This window comes from Thamnophis elegans, chromosome 3, assembly GCF_009769535.1.
Source record: "Thamnophis elegans isolate rThaEle1 chromosome 3, rThaEle1.pri, whole genome shotgun sequence".
Classification (NCBI taxonomy): domain Eukaryota; kingdom Metazoa; phylum Chordata; class Lepidosauria; order Squamata; family Colubridae; genus Thamnophis; species Thamnophis elegans.
Genome location: NC_045543.1, coordinates 125,644,324 through 125,659,220, shown reverse-complemented (window position 1 = coordinate 125,659,220; position 14,897 = coordinate 125,644,324). Strand labels below are relative to the sequence as shown.

The 14,897-nt window shown below is 44.4% G+C and overlaps 1 protein-coding gene across 1 annotated transcript in view; it reads right to left on the bottom strand.

The window, feature by feature from the left end:
* The window catches only part of FGF10 (fibroblast growth factor 10), an 88,086-nt gene extending 77,782 nt beyond the window's left edge, over nucleotides 1-10,304 (bottom strand). The window contains exons 1-2 of the mRNA XM_032212750.1: nucleotides 9,751-10,304; nucleotides 8,636-9,564 (exon numbers count right to left, since the gene is read on the bottom strand). Of these exons, the coding sequence (XP_032068641.1) occupies nucleotides 8,636-9,023 (388 nt within the window). The 5' untranslated portion in view covers nucleotides 9,024-9,564; nucleotides 9,751-10,304. The remainder of the gene's footprint in view (nucleotides 1-8,635; nucleotides 9,565-9,750) is intronic.
* Nucleotides 10,305-14,897: the final 4,593 nt, after the last annotated feature.

The following is a 14,897-nucleotide window of genomic DNA, read 5'->3' as shown; positions in this document are numbered from 1 at the left end:
CTCTCTCTCTCTTTCTCTGTAAGCTTAAACTAGTCTTCTTCCCTCTTGTATCATGCTGGCTGGGAGTAATGAGGACTGTACCAATGAAGGAGAATATTTGTACTTAGGGTTGAAATGAGTAACAGTTCTCTCTGAGCTTGGTTGTTTTCTTTCAGATCACTCCATAGGTGCTTTTTCAGGAGGCAACTGGACTTTTCTTTGAAGACTTTCTTTTGCTTCTATGAAGACGTTTTGCTGGACAACCATGACCTGGATGACTGAGAATCTCTACAGACTGTTATCTATGCAATTTGGGATGAACACCCTTTGAATAGTGTGGGAGTAGGAATGGATTTCAAGAGGGGAAAAATGCAGACTACAGGAACCAGGAGGACTACTCAGGTGACTCTGAGGACACAGGTAAACCTCCAAGTGCTTCAACAATCCTCTAAAAGGATGCAAATGACCAGCTGCAAGGAATATAAATCCTTCCATTCAGCACTATCCTGTCAGAGCTGAAGAAGCTTCTTGGATGAGAAATGAAACATTTTCAAAGAAAAAAGCAAGGAAGTCCAGTTGCCTCCTGAAAAATTACCTTTGGGACAACCATGACCTGGATGACTGAGAAGCTCTACAGACTTTTCTTACAGATGTTTCATTATCTAAACTAGGTAACATCATCAATGCTAGTGATATTCAGTGCTAGCATTAGTATGATCAGGACTAGCATTGATGATGTTACCTAGTTTGGGTAATGAAACATCTGCAAGAAAGCAACCAAGCTCAGAGAGCACCCTCATTGAGATCTGTGGTCCAATACCATAGTTATCATAAGCCTGAGCAGCAGAAGCCCAATGGAACTGGGCCAAGATACTAAATAGAAACAATACGTCTACTAATCTTGCATTGAGTATTATCTCTCTCCCCCCCTCAAACTTCAATTTTATTAGCACTTATATAGTCATTGCCTTTAAAGCTAACAGTCTCTTAACTTACAGGGCTTACAACTCTATGATGCGGTCCAGACTAATATAATCATTGATACAAAGTCATCCAGTGAGTTCAGTAGCTGAATAGTGTTTCAGGTTGCACATCTTATTCACCACACACACTGCACCTCTGACAACTTGTTGTACTTGAGATTGATTTATCAACAGGGAAACACAATTTAAACAGACACTAGACTGTACGGTTTCTTGTCATCAAAATTAACTTGCTTTTGGGTAAATATGCTCAAATACATTAATCCATAGCTGTTCTGACCTAGGCTTGCCAAGAGCATGAAGCAAATGCCTTGTCCTGACAAAAACCCCTTTTATTAATGTACTATGAATTCTGCTCAGTCACATTTCAAGGGAGGATTTACAGTCACAGACCTTATCTGACTTGGAGAGCTGACAGGTCGATATCTGCAAAACTTGGCAAGGAGTCTCGAAGAGTCACGAACCAATTAAGTGAACTAATTGTCTCCTGCAAACTCCACTCCCCTTTTGCTCCTCTTTTATTTTCTCTGGGAAAGCCATTCATCGCCCACCATCGCCTTAGTCCCAAGCCGACCCCTGTTTTTTAGCTGTTCCCTTCGTCTGGCAACTCTGCACATGAACAGGCTCCAGCTGTTCACCTGCCTCACTGATATCTGATTCTGAAGGCAGTTGATAACTGACAGATGGCCCCATCTCTCCCTCCTACACAGAGCCCACATCAGAGCCTTCCCGAGAATCCAGGACTGGCCCATTTTCCTCCCCAATCTCCTCATTGGTCTGAATCTGCTGCCAGCTCTGCTGGCCACTGGTGGACCACAACAATAGCATTATTTCAAGATACTTAGCTGCCTAGAGCAAGAATATAGAAGTAACTTTTTAATTTGAAAAGTCTTAAGCAATTAAAAAGGGATTTTCTATAACAATTTGCCTACAAGTGGTCTTTGGCTTATGAATATTTGTTCAGCAACCGAAGTTATGAAGGCACGAAATGATTGATGATTATGACTGGTCCTTGGAGTTATAGCTGTCACAGCACCTCTATGGTCACATGATTCCAATCTTAGTGGTTGGCATCCAGTTTGCACTTGCCACCAGTTGAAGCACCCTGAGATCACCTAATTGCCATTTGCAATCTTTCCTGATGACTTCCCCAGTCAATGCAGAAGCAATAGCAATAGCAGTGGACTTATATACCGCTTCATAGGCCTTTCAGGCCTCTCTAAGCGGTTTACAGAGAGTCAGCATATTGCCCCCAACAATCTGGGTCCTCATTTTACCCACCTCGGAAGGATGGAAGGCTGAGTCAACCCTGAGCCGGTGAGATTTGAACCGCTGACCTGCTGATCTAGCAGTAGCCTGCAGTGCTGCATTTAACCACTGCGCCACCTTGGCTGTAGGAAAGATTGCCAGTTGCTCTGGTAAGTCTTTCCCAGCCCCTTGATGTTCACAGTGCACTAGCCAATCATGCACCCTCACCCTTTCTGTGCCTCCCTTGTCTTTCATATCTTTATTCAAGAGCATATATTGATCATTTTTTCACTTTCTGTGTAAACTTTACTCCCATGAAATGATAAACTTCATAGTGTTCTTGGGGACATATTGGGATCCAGATCCTAACAATGAGTTATGGTGTGGAGAGTCAGTTGCAAGGTGCTGAGTTAGCATTGGGGACAATAGGCTATCTAGTCTACCCTCAGTCACAGATAATTGGTAGGTTGACTTTGGTCATCTGTCCCAGCACAGCCCATAAAATGAAGAGAAAATCCCAAGTAAATCTCCTTAGCAATAGACTTACCACTTCAAAGTGCTTTTACAGCTCTCTCTAAGTAGTTTACAGAGTTAGCATACTGCCCTTAACAATCTGGGTCCTCATTTTACTGACCTTGGAAGGATGGAAGTCTGAGTTAACCTTGAGCCGCTGAGACCCGAACTGCCAAACTTCTGGCAGCAGTACTCCATTCTAACCACTGTGCCACAGCGGCTCCTTAAATTCTTGGAGGAAAGGCAGGATTATAATTACCACTAATAATTATTATAATAGATCCTGAAACAACAGTAACACTGTGCCTTATCATAGTATTATTAACTGCAGTTAATAACAGTTCTCCAATGATGTTTTTAAAGATGAATGAGCACTTCTCACCCTAATTTATTTCACTGACAAGTGTGTAGTTAATTTCACATTTCTAAGAATTTGTTGCTTAAGGCAGCTACCTCATTCAGGGTTGTTCTGGAAACCTTTAATTCATTGCATCTTGCTAGATAAAGGGCAAACTGCAGTTGTATCTTTAGCATCTTCAACAAATGCTAAGATTTCTATCTTGCACTCTGATATACCTTTGGAAAATAATTTCAAGATGGCCTTGAAGTTGATTGCGTGGACATACTGTCTATGGAATCTTAAGCGCATGTTGTGGACCTTCTTACAAAAATCCTTTCACCAGTAGGCAAACAAGTGAGGTTGCTCTGTGTTATCTTAAGTATAATCTTTATTGTCATTGTACTTAAATACAATGAAATTGGTCCTGGAAATCTTCCCAGGACTCTCTAATGACTGGTTTATTTCAGTATTCAAGACAGGAAAGAATATTTCCAAGCAAACCTTAGCTTATACCCATTTTTTAAAAAAAAATTCTAAGAAAGTACACAGATCTATTCTGGAATCTGATGTACTATATTCTTGGAATCAAAGATGCAGTATGCCAGCTTCCTGTTTAATCACTTTAATTAAAAGAACCGTCTCTAAATTAAAGTCATGTGGGGCAAGAAAAGGTGGCAGACAAAATATCTATCCGCATGTTGGTTCCCTGGGTAGGTCATAGTGTGCATCATATTATCTTGTGGTGCATCAAAAAGTTTGACACTGTATAAATTCAATAATAGGGCTGTGCTGTGTTTTGGTTTGAAGGGGAAAAGATGTCCTGGAGTTTGTCTGGGTAGACACATGGCACCTGTCATCAATTCCTTAAGCCCGAGGTGCTTTTTTTGGAATTATGCTGCAGCTAAATCATTTTAAGAAAGCATATAACAATTTGAAGGGCTGCAAATAGGTGCTGTATGAACATACACCCCCCCATATGTGTATCTTCCCCCTTTCAAATCTAAAGTACTGCAGAGCCCTAAGAATCAATCCGTTTTTGGAGACGAAGTGGGCCTATGATTGCTTCCTATTACAGTCTTTTCATAATGTCTTTGGCATAGACCGATTCTCCAGAAGAATAAGCATCCCCTTGTGCCCATGTTAAATGACTAAAGCCAACAGTAGATGACACAGAATGCCCAGTGGAGCATATAGAGCTGCAGAGCATAAAGAAATTAAACATTAGATTTTTTTAAGCAAGGGGGGGATATTATACTTCGGTCTAGTAATAAATGTCATTCAAATTTTGCATCATGCCTGCTGTTTCAAGTTAGTGTGGAATGGAATAGAAGGAGCAGGCTGTGTTTAGCTTTGAAATAAAGAGAGTACCAGAGTAACAAAATAACAGAGTTGGAAGGGACCTTGGAGGTCTTCTAATCTAAACTCCTGCTCAAGCAGTAGAACCTATACCATTTCAGACAAGTAGCTATTCAATATTCTTAAAAATCTCCACTGAAGGAACACCACAACGGAGACTGAGGTGGGGATATGATAGTATTCTTCAAATGCCTGTGAGAATGCTGCACTGAAGAACATCAACCTTGATGTCCTTGAATACAGGACACGGAACAATGGATCTGAGTTTCCAGAAGCCACTTTTAATTGAATGAAAACCTCCTAACAGTAAATACAACTTGACAGTGGAACCAGCTTCCCAGGGAAGTGTTTATGGTCTCCTTCACTGGATATGTTCAGATAAATGTCAGTCACCTGTTGGGGCTGCTTTAATTTGAATAGCAATAGCACTTAGACTTCATAGTGCTTTGCAACCCACTCTAAGCTGTTTATAGCATCTTGCCCCCAACAATCTGGGTCTCATTCTATCCACCTTGGAAGGATGGAAAGCTGAGTCAACCTTGAGTCGATGAGATTTAAACTGCCGAACTGCAGCTAGCAGTCAGCTGAAGTAGCCTGCAGTACTGCACTCTAACCACTGCGCCACCTCGGGATCCTTAAACTGAGCAGGTAGTTGGGCTTGCTGGCCTGAATGGCCCTTTCCAAAACTGTGTTTTGAAGATTCTCCTTTCATCTTGGGAAAAAAGTTTGTCACTAAGAGTTGACACCAATTTGATGGCAAATCAACAGTCAATCAATCAAAATGATTCTGTCTCCATTTCATTTGCACTTCTTGTTTGGGTTCCACTGATGTGGTCTGTCCAGCTAGAATTGCCACAGAGTGTAATTGCCATGGTGCTTTCTTTAGGTGATTCTATTGGAAGGAGTTTAAAAGCAAAGCTACTAATGCAGGGCTTTGGAATGTGAAAAAACACAGCATTTGCATCTCAGGATCTTTCTTCACAGACGAGTTGAAGTTCTATCCACAACTGCAGCATAAAATATGCTGTTCCAATGCTGCTTCCTATCCACCTCTACTCCATTCCCAATCACTGCCAGTCCTCTTTCCTTCCAAGGTAAGAAGTAACAGAGCCTATGAGATTTTATATACTCCTGGATGCAGACTTTGGACAGTGTCATAATAGGAGTGGAGAATGTAATTTTAATATAGATAAAGTAAAGTAGCAACAGTTGGTAAGAGTTGTTGTTAGTTGCGAAGTCATGTCCAACTCATCCTGACTCCATGGACAACACTGTGCATGGGATTTTCATGGCAAAGATACTGGAGTGGGTTGCCATTTCCTTCTCCAGTGGATCACATTTTATCAGAACTCTCTGCTATGACCTTTCTGTCTTGGGTGGACCTGCACGGCATAGCTCATAGCTTCATTGAACTACGCAAACCCCTTCGCCATGACAAGACAGTAATCCATGAAGGGATTGGTGACAGTACCAACAGTAATTGAACTCACAGGCTGGAGAAGAGGTGGAGATGGCAGAAGAAAATGTTGTTTGGGGAAGATTAGTGCCAAGGTTGCATGCAAATGGGGAAATATCCTCTGTCTTGAAATAAATAGGATGCCAGGGCCAACCCAAGGAATCTGTCATCCTTCTCATTCTGGGTACAGAAGACTCCTGGATGGCCACTGACTCATTTTGACAGAGTAAAAGCAGAGCTCTGTTAGTCAATGGCTATAAAAACAGAAGTATAGTAGCACCTTCACCAACTAGCACATTTATCAAAAATCTTGCATCATCTGTAGCTCATTTCACCTTAGATTGATGTAGGGTTTAAACTGGGTTGAGAAGGGAAGGTTGGTTATGCTGATGCAAGTGACATGTGAGAGAGCTTCCAAGTAGCTTATCCATTAACAAGTGTAATGCGTTAACAACTTTTTGTATATGTTTTTAATAAAATTAAAAAGTGCTACCAGACTCCTAACCCATGAGACCAAATAGTGGCATCTAAGACCTCTGAGCCAGCACGCCTGACCAGGGAAAAGTTTTAAGGCCACAGACAACTTTTGACATCTAATAAAGGAGAAATCCCAATAGTGTCAATCATAGGCCAAGGGTGCCAGCTCTCTCAGAGTCTTTTTCTGAGGCTGCCAACACCAAAGCCAGCCCCGCCCTGCGCTGCTGTCCCCAGTTTACCTCGCTGGGTTACTGGAACGATAAAAAAAGGAAAACCCCAAGTTTGTCAGTTTTCTCAATTCTTGAGAAAAGACAGGATCTGGATAGGAATAAGCAGGAATCCAATGCATCAGAAGGGGAAACACCAGCCGCCCTTCCCAACATCCAGAGGCAATAAAGAAGCTTATTCAAACATTTGTCTAGCAGAGGCTATCTTTCCCAACATGCTATTTATTTATTTAATTTCAGCAGCATGGAGTCACTTAAAAGTATAACGAAACAGGCTGTGATTTACAGCAGTTGTTTCTGCTGAGATTGTGCAGGCAAGTGGAGGGAAGTTTCTCCAGGGCCAAGACAATTCTACTTGACTTTAAATCTGAATAGATATGAATAAGAAGAGATGTATGAGTGAGATCCCTTACAGCATTAGAGGTTTAAAAGGTTATCTTCGAGTTGCAGCCTGAGACCCTTAAAAAGGGACAGTGGAGTTAAAACCTGCCAGAATACACAAAACTCCAGGTCAAATGCTTCCAAGCCACAGAGTGTCCTGTTTAGCCCAGGCAAAAACTGATGCCAAATGCCTCTAAGGGAGCACCTTGCTCGCAAAACATACCTTCTAAAAAAAATGAATTGAAACACTCCAGGGGGAAAAAAAAGAGGTTTGTGCTGTCCAGCTACTAACATGGCTCAGCAGCGAAGATACCGAGCTTGTCGATCAGAAAGGTCTGCAGTTCAGGCGGTTCGAATCCCTAGTACAGGTCTCCTGCCTGAACTGGGGGTTGGACTAGATGACCTCTAAAGTCCCTTCCAACTCTGTTACTGTTTACTGTAAAGGGCCATTTAAGCCAGCTGTTTAAACAGACAGAAAATTAGGCGGAGACCAAGCATCTTCCCATTTTTCTTCAAGTGGTTACCTTAAATCGAAAACCGGCCACCTACGTCTCCCCAAAGATTCGGTTATTCGAAGAACAGCGCCGCGCTCCCTAATCGTCAGCTTCTGCACCTTGAACCTACTGAAGATCTGGCTACCTCCTCTCTGCTTTGTGATTTGTGGAAGGAAACTTTTGGGTCAATTTTGCAGACGAAGCGGGCATTCCACAGCTTCGAAGCGGGCATTGCCGCCTGTTCCCGGGCTCGGGGAAGGCACTAAGCAGGAGCGCACGCGGCGGGCAGGTACCAGACGGAGCGGCGAGAAAGAGGTTTATTCCCCCCTCTCTTTCTATCTCTCTCTCTTTTTCTCCTACATCCTCACCTTACGGTCCCGCTAAACAGGGAGAAACGATGGAATGGGGATGGTGGTTTCCAAGTAATTAAAACCCCGATGCCCTCCAGGTTGTGCATCCTAGCCAGCAACGAGGTGATCAAAACTGCCCAGGGAGGTGGCAAACTCCAAGTGGACGGAGACTGACGACCAGTCAGATGCGAGCTAGGGCAAGCCAAGTTTAGTCAAACAATCGAGAATACAACCTGTCGGATGATCCCTTCTGTTCAACAGCCCAAATTTACTTCTCCCACTGTGAAGTTCCTGCCCGTGAATCCACCGAGACGATTCAAGAAAATCCGAGATTAAAGGGGATCAGCCCGAAAGAAAGGAGAAAAAGTCTAGATTTGGGGAAGAATAAGCAAGGAGGGGGGGGGAGAAGAAGAATAAGGGGAGAGGGGAACCCATAGCCCTTAACAGGAGCAACTACCTTTATTCAGACCAATAGACGCGCCAGCCTTCAATCAATCAGATGAAACAATAATGAAAATACCCGAGAGAGACGCACAAGATGCAGAGCTTTTTAGCATGTGCAGAGGGCCTGCCCCCATCCCCCTTCTACCCCAAGCAGGTCCTTCAGGTGCCCCGCGGGTGGGGTGGGGGTGGGGAGCAGGGTCCCGCCGCCCTCAAGAACAGAACTGCCCCACCAAGAAGGCAGACAGTTCCGAGATCCTCGGAGTGGACCTCAGGCAGAAGTTCACCGCCTTACTCAAAGGAGTAATTTAATGACTGGGTTTAACTCAGGAGGATTGAAACGGGATGCCTGAGAAGAAGGAGACCTCAGGGTCAAGGCGCCGCACTTACTGTAGGGGCAGTTGTCCCTCTTGGTGCCGCTCACGTTCCCGTTCTTCTCAATCCGGAGGAAGAACTTGTTGAAGCAATAGAGTTTCCTCTGGCGCACGTCTCCTCGGAGGTGATCGTAGCTCCGCACGCGTCTCCCCGCGCTGGCGGCCGAAGAGGAGGAGGAAGACGACGAGGGGGAGGAAGAAGAAGAGGTGGACGAGGCGTTGGCGGCCTTGAGGAGCAGCACGCCGCGCCCGTGCTCATGGCTGGAGGCGGTCAGCGAAGACATCAGGCAGAGCAGCAGCAAGAAGCTGCAGCCGCCGCGGCCGGCGGAGGAAGAAGAGGAGGAGGAGGAGGAAGGCAGGTGGGCAGAGGCGGAGGCACCCTGTATCAGTCTCCATCTGCACATTGTACTGAAGCTCTGGGCGCTGGGAGAGGCCTCATGGAAAGAAACATGCTGGGAGGGTGAGCTCCCGGGCGAGGCGAGCGGACAGCCGGCGGGGAGCCCCTTCGCTCAGAGCCTCCGGCGCGCTGATCTGGCCTGAAGGGAGGGCGCCGACATCCATGCCTCAGGGGGCCAGCTCTCCGGGGGGGAAACGGCCGCCTTCCCCCTTGCCCTTTGCCTCGGGGGCGCCTGACGTCTGCCCTTGGGAGTTTTGGCCCTTCGCCTCAGGGGGGGTGAGGTGGGGGTAGAGGGGCGGCGATTGGCCGCTGAGGGAAGCCGACTCTCGGCGAAAAGCGGAGCGAAGAAGACCCACCGTGTGGTGATAAGTAAGTTCGCGGGTGGGGCTGGGTGGGCGTGGGGGGGGGAGGTGAGAGGCGGGAGCCAAAGGAAACCAGTCGCGCGCACGAGGCGGAGGCCCCGATCCGGACGCGCCAAAGCCGGGGCTTAACGAGGCTCGGTCCTCGGGGGTCCCTGCACCATCTTCCCAGGGGAGGCAGCCGAAACTCTGAAAAAGAGAGAGAGAGAGAGGAAAATGACAGGCGAGTCAGCAACCAGAGGCAAAGAATGGCTCTCGAATTCGAGCCCTTTTAAAAAAAAATCCCAAATGAAACGGTTTAAAAGCAAATCCGAATCCACGCTCTCCACCCCTCATCCCCCCCCCCCCGGACTGACTTCTGCACCTTCTCCTCACCCCAGAAGTCTTCGCTCGGGCGCGGGTTCTCCTCAGCGAAAAGTTAAGCGGGGCAGGAGTCGCCTTTGCCGGGTTTTTTTCACCCCCAGTTCTCCGTACACTTTTCCTTCCCTCTCCGCAATCCTCTCGAGGGCGAGACGCGAACCTACGGCGACGAACGCCGCTAGCTCTATTTCTCCCTTGAGGAAATAGGGACGGCGGGAACCAGGCTCGGACGCGTCTGCTCGCCTTGCTCTCTGTCGCTCGCTCGCTCTCTCTCTCTCTCCTTGGTTTGCCGGCAGGTTGGGAGGCTGTATCCTAAACGCTAAAGATGACAAAGCTGAGAGGTGAGACGTGCCTCTGGTGGTCAAGTTTTATTTGCGGGGAGGTGGAGGGGGGGAGACTGTCAAGCGGCGGCGCTGGGACATCTGAAACCCTTTCGCAAGTTGCAGTGAGCAAGCGCCTGCTGGGGGAGGGAGAGAGAGAGAGACCCACACACAGAGAGGAAAAACGACTCCCCAAGATCTGTCCCCTTTCTCTCCCTCTGTCTCTCTCTCTTGCGCGCTCCCTCGCTCTCTTCCTTCTTTCTTTGTAGGAGCCACCGCAGCCGCCGTCTTCTGCTAATTGCTCCTCAAACCGTTCTGGCCACCAGCAGGGCTGGGAGACTCATGCCTTCCTAATTTCCCTGTCTTCCAGGCTCAGCCAATCCCCTCTAGGGAGCCCTCCTCCTTAAAAAAAAAAACTTGTTTTCTAGAAAAGGATTTTTATTTTCATTTTTTTTTTTGGCAGGCAGCAGTTGAGAGCCACCTGGTGCATGTTGCTTGCTGACTCCCCCTCCTGCCTTCTCCCCTTAAAGAAAGGAAGAAGAAAAAGGGGGAGGGGGAAGTTAAGAACGGAGAAAGAACAATATAGTGCAGGACTGAGGGGGGGGTGCGAGCCTGCTGGAGGGGGGGGGCTGTTGTCCGTTTTAGGATAGGAGAGAAAATGGGGAGAGAATAGAAAAAGGAAAGATGGGGAGGGAGGCAGCTCACTTTGCCTCCAAGGAGTTCTTTTGCCTGCCTTGGCCTCCCTTCTCCCCTTTGCTTTCATTAATCACGATTTCTGGCTTCTGTGGCTAAAATTAAAAGCAAAAACACAGAGGGGGAAATCACACTTTTCCCTCTTTCTTTAGAGCTTTCAAGATTTATCACCCTCCAACTCTGCAGAATAAGGTCCCTGCCATGGCCAAATTTCTAATTGCTAACATGGCTCCACTTACTGAATCTCGCCTGCGACTTCAAAAGAGGGGGGGGGGGTTAGAGAGTTAGGAGAAGGGAGCTTTATTGGCGTGGCAAAGTTTTGGCCCATAAAAATCTGAATGTTTTTTTTTAATTTTTCTTTTTTCCCCCCATTAATGTGGTTTCCTTTACCAGAAAGGGACACATTTTTTGTTTTGATTTTTCTTCCTTCATTCTGCCTTTTGACTTATTGTTGTTTTTGGTTTGCACATCTAACATCTATTGTTTTTGAAGGGTGGGTAGTGATTTATCTTCCACAAAAGGTGCTGCTGTTAATTCACCCTTCCTAGCAAGTTTGTCATGTTCCTCATGACAGATATACTATGTTTTTCCTGTGATGGCCCCAACTGCTGCCAGCACTTAGTACTCTTCCAGGATGGAGGCTGCCAGATTTGTATACCTACCACTTGGTTAAAGGAAAAGACTAGAGACAGTGAGACTGTCCTTTTCCAATGGATTTAATCATCTTTAAATCACCTTGCAGTAGGTAATTAGGGCCTTTTAACACTTGTACACCTTCTGAGCAGCTGTGTTTTTCTCTGTTTGCCTTCATCTCATCTTCATTCCACAAGAAAAAACTGGTTTAAGCCAATTGTAGGTGTGTTTGTCAGAGTTCGTTGCAGCAATCAAATCCAGAAAGCACACACAGCTCACTGATTCAGCAGGATTCGTTAACTTCTTTATATACATGATAACAAATAAGGCATATATACAATACCAAAAGTGTTTCTTCCAACGTGTTAGAGAGGGGAGATCAGTTTCCAGTTTCAGTTCAGAGCTCAGACCATTCTTAGCTTTAGCACAGACTCAGAGCTATAGTATTAAGCCACACCCAGACTCCTAGCTGTCTCCAGCAAATACTGTTTCAGTTTCCAAACAGTCCACATTGGCTGACCTTGTTGCTTAGTCCAGTCTATGAATATACTCTGACAGTGTTAAGGTAGTGTTTCCTCTTTATTCTGATCAGTGGTGGGTTTCAAAAATTGTTCGAACCCACTCTGTGGGTGTGGCCTCCTTTGTGGGAGTGGCTTGCCACCCATGTGACCGGATGGGAGTGGCTTGCTGCCCATGTGACCGGATATGAAGATGCCGATGACACTTGTCAGACCACCTTAAATTACCTCACATACAGCACTGGCATGCATAAGAATACATAATAAACTTGTTTTTTAAAAGGCATCTTTGGTTTGCATTAAAACAACTTCAACACATGCAATGTTCTGATTGCACCACAAATGCAGTAGTCATCCTTAACTTTCACAGAGGCACTGAGTTTTATAAATATGAGCATGATAGTGTAGAATAATCATATCTAAGGACCAGTGGTGGGTTTCAAAAAATTTTGGAGCCTTTTCTGTAGGTGTGGCCTGCTTCCAGGTCCATTGGTGGAACCTCTTCTAACCGGTTCAGTAGATTTGATGAACCAGTTCTACTGAATAGGTGCGAACTGGTAGGAACCCATCTCTGATTCTGATGCCATTTAAGCCCAGCCTCAAGCTGTGTAAAATCTCTTGAGTTCTTGGAAGGTGCCCACAGAGACTTGAGGTAGAGGAGGTAGGATAGGAAATGGAAATGAGTGCAACACATTTTATGCCAGATAGTTTTCTCTAGTTTAAGGATGGGTGCAAACACTCTAAATCAACCGGGGCTGGGTGGGGGGGAGGCTTTTGGTTGCAGCAGCAGGCCATAAAAATGTGGGTTGGCATTCATCAGCCTAAAATAAATATTGCAAAATGTAAAATGTGGACTTCTTTTTCATGTTCTATGGAAATGCTACAGAGGAAAGAAATAGCTTGTAAATAAAACAAAATTAAAAAACACACAATTGGATTCTATCGTATATAAACAGAGGGCTTCTTGGAATAAAATGCAAGTTAAAGAAAATGCTGATCAATGGAATGCAATGGAAAAACAGCCAGGGCATAATATTGTCTGCATTTGGAATCAATCTTTCCTTGACTAGCACAACATACACACAGAACAAATAGTTCTCAGATTGGATTGATTCATTAGCTTGGGCTTTTGAGTATATTGGTAATGCAGTAGAAAATTAGAAATGATTTTCTCCAATTACAATGTGGACTTGATTACCGAAGACTCATTTCTGAAATTTATGGACTTCAATTCAAAAGGAAACATTTATACGGCCCTCAGAACGAAGAAAAAAGAAAAAAAGAACACTGCTTTGGAATCCATGGGCTTTATTACATTGTTTACGCGCCTTTGAAATAGTTGGTCTTCATATTTGAAGCGTGTGCTGCATCCTTTGTAAAGTATCAAGGTTGCATCTGATTTGAAGGATTTTTTGACATGCAGAAAATGCATTTGTTGTATATACGCATGTGTTAATGTATCACCATTTGTTATGTATAATATAAGCAATTTATCTATGTGTTCATTTATCAACAACTTCATCTTTATGTCAGCTTTAAGACCAGTTCAGTGTCTAATGAGATTTAAGTTACCTATCTAGAGATTTCATCCTGAAGATGAAACTCCAATATTTTGGCCACCTAATGAAAAGGAAGGACTCGCTGGAGAAGAGCCTAATACTGGGAAAGACTGAGGGCAAAAAAAGAAGGGGATGACAGAGAATAAGATGCCTGGATGGAGTCACTGAAGCAGTTGGCAAGAGCTTAAATGAACTGAGTAGCTTTTGCCTTTCCTTTCTCCATTTCTTTTCTAATCATGAGGTCAATAAATAATTCTGCGCCTTCAGTTGCCTAGTAAAGGTATTATTAGTGTGGATTTGGAATTAGGCAATTAATTAGGCAGAAATTTGTGAGACACCAATGGTATTTACAAAAGATCTATTTCTACCAATAACAGCATTTTCTCAATGTGATGTACTTCCCCCCAAATATTGGAATTGCAATTCCCAAAATTCCCAGGCAGAATGTCCAAAGCAATTGATGGGGAGACATTAGGTTGGCTGGGTCCTACAATATGCTTTCACCACCTTTTAGTCCAAGGGAAAAATTGTCGTTGAAGACAAAGAAGCTTTACGATAGATAACCTAACCACATGAAGTTCTTCATTGCAGTGTTCATCCACTCTATGAAGAAACTTGGATCTGACAATGGAAGAGCATACAGTATTTCCAAAGTTCTTCAGAAACAGTCATTCTTTCAGTGCAAACAACTCCAAGCAAAAAGCTTCCATTTCCTCTGGGCTGGCCTAGAAAAATGTCTGCCCAAAGACTTGAAAAGTTGCTTCAAGTCAAGTCCTAATAACATTAGCCTAGGTAGATTCATGAGTCTCATGAATCATGAGAAGACAACATCTTAATGATATTCTGTTGCATGCAGTCTACTGCAAACGAGTACATCTACTTGTGGCCTTCATTTAAATGACAGAATAGGTAAGTAGAAAATTTCATAAAGAAGCAGGTCCACGTATTCCCAACACTTAATTTGCAAGCATTACATTTTATTTGAGTTCCTTCTCCAAACCACTGTGCCATTCCTGACTAAGCAAAGTGCTGTCACCTATTGCTTTAGATACTTTCTTTAAATGTGTATTTGCATGGGGGGAGAGAGAGTTGTAATATTTTTCTTTTTAAAAGGAGCGACTGATTTTATTCTTTGCGTAAAAGAATATAAACTGAACCAAATGATCAGTTTGAACTGTTGCCCCAGACAAAGCATTTTCCTTTAAAACAAGGTAAATGCTGTCATATAAAATTCAGTTCGAGCAGGTGAAGAAACATTCATAGGCCTCTTTTTTCTCTCTCTACTGAGCAATGACAAGATGGGCACTTACAAAACAGAGGCCCAATGAAAAGCTGACGTAGCTTTTTAGATTCTATCTCATTCCTTTTTTCTGCTCTCTGTATAGTCTTTTCTTTTAAAGCACAGTTGAATCCCTAAGTACCGTACTATTTTGTATTGT